General features: G+C 41.1%; 2 protein-coding genes across 3 annotated transcripts in view; both read right to left on the bottom strand.

The window, feature by feature from the left end:
- LOC122971565 (sarcoplasmic reticulum histidine-rich calcium-binding protein) overlaps positions 1 to 2312 on the bottom strand; it is a 3168-nt gene extending 856 nt beyond the window's left edge. Inside the window, exons 1-3 of the mRNA XM_044338278.1 lie at positions 1157 to 2312; positions 358 to 455; positions 24 to 95 (exon numbers count right to left, since the gene is read on the bottom strand). Of these exons, the coding sequence (XP_044194213.1) occupies positions 24 to 95; positions 358 to 455; positions 1157 to 2033 (1047 nt within the window). The 5' untranslated portion in view covers positions 2034 to 2312. The remainder of the gene's footprint in view (positions 1 to 23; positions 96 to 357; positions 456 to 1156) is intronic.
- Positions 2313 to 2483: 171 nt separating this feature from the next.
- The window catches only part of LOC122970741 (transient receptor potential cation channel subfamily M member 4-like), an 18679-nt gene continuing 14180 nt past the window's right edge, over positions 2484 to 6982 (bottom strand). For both annotated transcript variants that reach the window (XM_044336916.1, XM_044336917.1), the window contains exons 24-28: positions 6770 to 6951; positions 6343 to 6475; positions 6183 to 6255; positions 4837 to 4930; positions 2484 to 4660 (exon numbers count right to left, since the gene is read on the bottom strand). In XM_044336916.1, the coding sequence (XP_044192851.1) occupies positions 4629 to 4660; positions 4837 to 4930; positions 6183 to 6255; positions 6343 to 6475; positions 6770 to 6951 (514 nt within the window). In that variant the 3' untranslated portion in view covers positions 2484 to 4628. The remainder of the gene's footprint in view (positions 4661 to 4836; positions 4931 to 6182; positions 6256 to 6342; positions 6476 to 6769; positions 6952 to 6982) is intronic.

The raw sequence follows: 6982 nt of genomic DNA, 5'->3' as shown, positions 1-6982 counted from the left end.
GGCGAAACAGAAGATGCTCTTACTTCGCAGTGCTCACAGTGATCCGACTCATCTTCCTCCTCACAGGGGCACTTGTCACAGTTAGTGGAACAGTGCTAACAGAGAGAAGGGACACATAATGTGGCAGTTGTGTTTGTTAATTCATGTAGTACCAGTGTGATTGAAGCAAAGTGAGACTTCTAAATAAACAATGAAGACTAAAAAGTTGTGAAAGTAGGTTATCACTCTTAAAGGGCAGCAAATCATCAAGAACTAAATGAGACACAGTGGTAACTTTTAGACAGTTTATGAGGGTTCATTTTGAAGTTGGGAGTCACTTGATAGTTGAAAACATTACATAATTGATTTATTTTTTACCTCACAGATGGAGCAAACACTACATAAAGAGCCAGAGCGGAAGTGCTGCATGTCATCAACGGCCTCCTCCTCACTTATGTCACCACTTTCAGGTTCATCTGTAAAAAAAAAAAAAAAAAAAAAAATCAATCATCAGAATCATTTAAAAATGAAGCTTCTGTTTAATGTAAAACTTCCCTTGACCCACATGGAATTCTATTGTTTGTGTTTGTAGACACAAAAACACTACAGTCATGGTTTTTCAGGCAATGATAAAAGCTACCTACATGTAATTATTGCATGTGATGCAGATGTGAGTAGGGCAGCCTTTAAGTGAGAAGGCCAAATGCACAGATGTGTAACCAGAGTGAGAGGAAAGGTCAAAATGAGTAAATTATCGCCACAACAAATCAGCAGTAATCACATTGTGCAGGCTGCTTATTCAGTCAGTTAACAATCAGTTAAGAAGCATTGTGTAATTTTCCTATTTTCTTTAGTGCCGCCATTTGTGTTCAGAATATTGCTTCTATCTGAATGTTTTACCCATTGTAAACGCCTCAACAGTACCGGTTTTGGGGTCTCAAAATAGTCCTGCTGGTTCAACAAAAGGCATGGATGGTTTCGAGTGCTTGGTGCCAGCGACCACACAGATAAGCCGGTTTATTTTAGAACTAATATGTGTGGCGGCGTTCCTACTGTAGCTGGACAGGAGACAGGATTCACAGGGTTCAGAAAAGTACCTGTTTGTCATATTTTATATTGAATCACTGTGTAGATACTTTAGTAATTTGATAACCCAAAAAATTAAAAGAAATGCTACCTTCATCTTCCTCATCTTCAGCTATATCAGCATCTTCTGCCTCTTCCTCGGCATCCTCCTGCTCTTCATCAGCTTCCTCCTCTCCTCCAGCTGCCTCATCATCCTCTTCAGAGGCCTCCTCTTCTTCCTCCTCAGTTGTCTCCTCGTCTTCCTCTGCCTCCTCATTTTCAGCTGTGGCCTCTGCTTCCTCATCAGCATCCTCCTCCTCCTCATCTTCCTCTGTTGCTTCTGCCTCATCAGCCTCCTCTTCTTCTTCTTCAGCAGCAGCGTGCTCCTCCTCTTCCTCATCAGCACTCTCTTCCTCATCAGCAGCTTCTTCTTCTTCTTCTGCCTCTTCCTCATCCTCAGAGGCCTCTTCCTCTTCTTCTTCCTCTACCGCCTCCTCCTCCTCAGCCTCATCTTCCTCGGCAGCTTCCTCCTCCTCCGCTTCCTCATCAGCACTCTCCTCTACCTCCTCCTCTTCTTCTTCTGCCTCCTCCTCAGCATCCTCATCCACCTGAGCAGTCTCCTCGGCCTCCTCAGCAGTCTCCTCTGCCTCCTCCTCCTCCTCAGCAGTCTCCTCTTCCTCCTCCTCAGTAGTCTCCTCTTCTTCCTCCTCAGCCTCCCTGTCTTCCTCTTCCACTTCCTGTTCATCACTTTCAGCCTCATCATCTGATTCTTCCTCCGCTCCCCCCTCTGCTACCTCTTCTTCGCCTGCGTCATCATCACCCTCAGCATTTTCGGCCTCTTCTGCTGCGGCCTCCTCTACAATTCTGGCGTGGACATCTTCCTCTGCGTTGGCCACGTCCTGGGCACTCACTACACCAGAAAGTGGGGCCTGGGATGGGCACAGTAGCACCAGCAGGAGCCCCACCATCCAGCCTTTTACAGGTGCCATCTTGGAAGACTTACACAGCTCTGCTAAGTTACAAATCCTCACTGGATGAGTGGTTCTACCCGGTTTTTCCACCAAAAACCAAGACAATCGTTTGGTTTTCAACACTTGAAAGAGCAATTAATCCACAGAAGAGGTTTCTGTTTTGGGAGGACTTGAACGCGACTCAGGGATCAGGTTGTTGCTCCAGTCAGTGACAGAGCAGTGTGCCAGCCTTGTGCTACACAGAGGACACAGTGGAAACACAACTGGGGGTGTGGTGCATGAGTGACAGAGGCACATGTCCGGGAAGAATGCTCCTGATGCCCTTAACCCAGTGTGTTAGAGAGGTGGGCGTGTGTGTATGGCATGACATGGGGAGGGGGTTTCACTGCAAGAGGGTGGGGAAAAGCAGGGTCGAAGAACATATGGAAATGAGAGGGAGGGGGAAGTTCAGTTACTGACATTAAATAATTCAAGTTAAAGGTGAAATTTTATTGTCACAGTGCCAAACTTGTTACACCTTATATATTATTGTTGTAAACAGGTACATATGTACATGTCATATATAAACATTTATGTCCACACTTGTATGTTTGAACTTGTTTTATAAACATTTATGTAACTGCGACTGCAAAGTGGTCACATGTCTGTCCATCCAAGAACAGAGAAGAAATTATCCAATAAAAACTTAAGTCACATGAAAAAGAAAATCTAATTGACAACTCAACAGCAAAGAGGTTATAAATGAGACACATAAAGAAAAGCACATGGTATCCACACATTCCCACACTTTGATTTTTGCTGTTTATTCTTAGCCAACTAAAGTTGTTGGAAGTGTAATCAAGTGCATGACACATTCCTTGTTTCGCTCTCTCTTTTTCCTTTTTTGATTTAATTTAATTTAACATTAAACAGAGTTACAAAAATCACAACCTATAACCTTTGTTGCCTACCCTCATATACCATCTGGAACAGCTTAAGAAAGAAAAACAAGAGGAAAAAATATATAAATAATAGTAATAATAATGATGGAATAAAACAAAACAACCCAAAAAAAACATCAAATGTGAGAATATATCATATCGCAGAACCACATACTTTTTGTATCTTAATCTACCTGGCCTTCAAGACTGGATATGCCCACAATCCTACTGCACATTTGAATGCAGACTCATGTGAACAAAGGCCTCACAGGAAGTAAATATTATAATGCAAAATATTATAAACACCTTGCAGTTTAAGGTAATGCACCCATTAACATACTGCTTATAAAATGACTGCTGGGTTAAGCTTAACATGTCACTGACACAGACTCAACAGTGTTTCCTTCACTATATTGGCTTGCCAGTCCCAAAGCAGAGGAGCACATGTCAGAATGATGTATGGAATGGATGTAAATAGACAGAAATGGAGATGATGGCGGTCTACACATGTGCAGTGTGTTAAGATGCAGACTTGGGCAGCTGACATTCCTGAGAAATACTTTACATTTGAGGTACAGATACAGGATTTTTAATATGAAGTGGGGAGCAGGAGGTGTTTGCAGTTAGGATTAGCAGCATTGCAGTAAAATTAGGACAAATTACATTAAAATGACTGAGATACAGAGTGAGGCACACATGCTGACTCACATGGATACATGTTTTCACATGCAGCCGTCATGCAGGGACATGACAGTGAGACAGAAAGTGATGACACCGCCTCTCTCAGTGTGAGCCGCGGGTACGATTGACAGGAGGCCCCAGCTGGCTATTTACAGTAAAGGCTCCTTCAATAGCTCTGCTCCACTATGTGACCTTCAATAGAGCTTTGGCATACTGAAACTCAGCACCATTGGACACCTTTCACACTCTCCATACCCCCTTCTCTCTCCCTCATTCCCATGTTTTAGTCACATTTACTGTTCAGTTTTATTTCATGTCTTTGAATCAAGTTATCACCTGCTTTACACTTTGGTGTCTTTTTTCTCTAGGTAATGTTACTCTTGACAGCACAGCTCCATTCATCATTTCTTTCTTGCCTTCAGTATTTTAAGTATGTTAAAAGAGAGAAAGGGACTGACACCTGAGAATACTGATTATATCTTATTGTACATGCAAACTCGTGATTCAAGATGTGAATCAACACCAGGAATCCAGTCATTATATAGTATATATAATTTAATTAATAGATTAAAATGATAGAAACCCAAATACATGATATAACATTTAGTTTTTTAACCATTTAGACACAAAATGTGCACTGAATGTAACCCCTGTAAACAATATTATAGTATCCATATATCAGTAAAAACCTGAAAAAATACAAAACATAGAGCTGTCAGCTCTAAACTACAGCAATAAAGACATACCATTGGCCTGTAAAATAAAGAAAATATATATCGTGCAACATCATTAATACATATATGTGTCTTTGGCTTTTGAATAAGATTGCACACTTAAAATATCAGCATTTGCATTTACTCAATACTGTAACAAGAACTAATGGCTGCTTTTCTTTCTGAGAGTATTTAGTAAATGAGTCCAGTGATGGGAGGCGTGGGAGCAGCCAAAGTGAAAACGCTTCATTCTTGTTTTTTAGTGACCCTGAGCAAGTGAAGGCATCACCGATGCTGTATCAGGCAGAGTTGGATGAAGAAGGGAACGCATCTGTGTAGGAGAAATGGTAAAGTCATGTAAGTGAGGGGACAATTTAATGAACTCGTCAAACAAGCTCTGTGAATGCAGCCTGTGACATTCCACTATATAGACTGTTTGTCTTGTTTCTATAGGTATAGTATGTGAGGACATATGTATGTTCAGGTTTCGTAACTTTCTAGAAGTACCTCTCAGTGTTGGTGGTGGCCGAGGAGGTTTGAATGTGCTGCCTTGTGCCAAAGTATCCACAATCCAGCTGAGAGCATTTGAGCAATACTCCATCTGAGGAGGATCAAACAAGCCGTTTATTGACATACAGTAAGGAAAGGCAAGTTTATTTGTATAGCACATTTCATACACAAGGGCAATTCAAGGTTACAGTGAGGGAAAGATTATTATTTTAGGAATAGCCTGCATTAGGCCAGGACTACATGTTGACATTTCCTGTTGATAGTATGTCTTTGCAATCACACTGTGGATTTTTTTGTCTAAGTTAACACTACAAGCAGATGATTTTGAAAATGTTTGAGAATGGGGCTGATAATGAGAATATCATGCAGTCTCATTCGAACACCTACTTAGAGAATAGTTTGGGAAATATGAGTATTGGCAGAGTTAGATGAGAAGATTGATACCACTGTCCTATCTGACTGTTAAATGTGAGGCTACTGTGAACTTCCAGTTAGCTTAGCTTACCATCAAGAATGGAAACAGGCGGAAACAGCTAGCCTGGCTCTGTCCAACAGTTATAAAATCTGCCTACCAGCACCTTTAAAGCTCACTAACTAAAGGTTCCCTGTGAAGTTTTTGACCTCTGGTAGCTCTTTGGAGCAGTTTTTCATGCACATTGCAAATGTTTTGTGAGGAAGGATATTGATGCAACACATTTGTAGATCATAAGGATACAGACAATGAGTTTTGGTGAGTAACAGTGAATGGAAACATAACTTTTGTCTGTTTACAATAAAAAACTCCACAGGGCACCTTTAACACAATGTCTCATTTTTAATCTTACAGGTAACTAACTGTGTGCTGGACTTTTTCTTGGCTCTGAGCTGTTGCCAGGCAACCAGCAGAGACTCTAGGAAGTTACCGGTGCCAGCCAATAAATAGTCCAGCACCTAACGGCCATTTCCCCCATTTCCACTTTTTGTACTAACCTAAACTAACCAGCTGCTGGCTGTAGCTTCATATTTACCATACAGACATGAGAGTGGAATAAATCTAATTTAACTCTGCAAGAAAGCAAATAAGTGTATTTCCCTGAATAGTGAACAATTCCTGTAACAAATATTTGTGACTGTCCACAGAGTTCTAGTTGTCAGGATATACATATACCACTCAACCTCATAAAAGCCTATATGTAGATTGGTGACATTTATTTAACCTTTATGCAGGATAGGTTGGTTGACCATACATGCTATTTTACAACAGTGCCATGTATATACCAAGAACAGACATTGAAATTCCCCAGAATGCGAAACAGACTGTAAGCTATAGTTAAAAAAGTATGAATAAAGCTCTTTAGTTTTACCTCGGCCTCCAAAGCCCTCAGTCTGTGGTCAAAGTCTCTGGTTTCAGTCAGATGTTTAACCACACCGTCCACTCTATAAAACAAAAACATTCACCTCAACATAATGTACAAAAATAGATATATTGTGCAGGTGGAAGAAGGTGTGGGAATGTGTGCTCACTTGACAGACATCCGTTTGAGCCTCTCTGAGTCACTGCTTTTCTGGATCTTGTTCTGAGCGGTTAGGAAGTCTTCTTTCTGAATGGTTTCCCACGTCATTAGCCTGTTAGCTGCTTTCCCTTTTAACTGCAACACTGATAACAAAGACAAAGGTCATTGTAATCATGACTAAACATGAGTGGAAGCCAACAAGGACATGAACAATGATCCAACTGCTGTAATTAAAGGAAATGAATGGTCAGGGGGAAAAAAGGCAGCTACAAATTAAAACATCACACTGATAAAGGCCAACCAGCTGGCACCTGAGCAAATATTTTTAAATTTCCTTGTTTCTTTGTTCCTCGTCCAACATTCAATTTGCATTAAGCAATAACTTTATTACATTAATTAGAATCACTCAAGACACTTAAAATGACTAAAATACTGACCAAAGTGGTGGATCTTGACAGAGGGCACTTTGCGGATGGTCCTCTTGATGAAGAGGTTGATGTGAGAGAAGATGATTAAAGGTGGGGCCAGGGAGGGACGGGAGTGGTACTGAACAATGAGGGTGTAACGCTGGAACTTCCAGTAGATGTCACTGTTTGCCTGCACTTCAGAGAAGGTGTAGCTGGATGGACAGATAAGAAGCAGATATGGTA

This window comes from Thunnus albacares, chromosome 20 (assembly GCF_914725855.1).
Source record: "Thunnus albacares chromosome 20, fThuAlb1.1, whole genome shotgun sequence".
Classification (NCBI taxonomy): domain Eukaryota; kingdom Metazoa; phylum Chordata; class Actinopteri; order Scombriformes; family Scombridae; genus Thunnus; species Thunnus albacares.
Note: the sequence above shows the minus strand (reverse complement) of the source record. Positions and strands in the feature narration are given on the sequence as shown.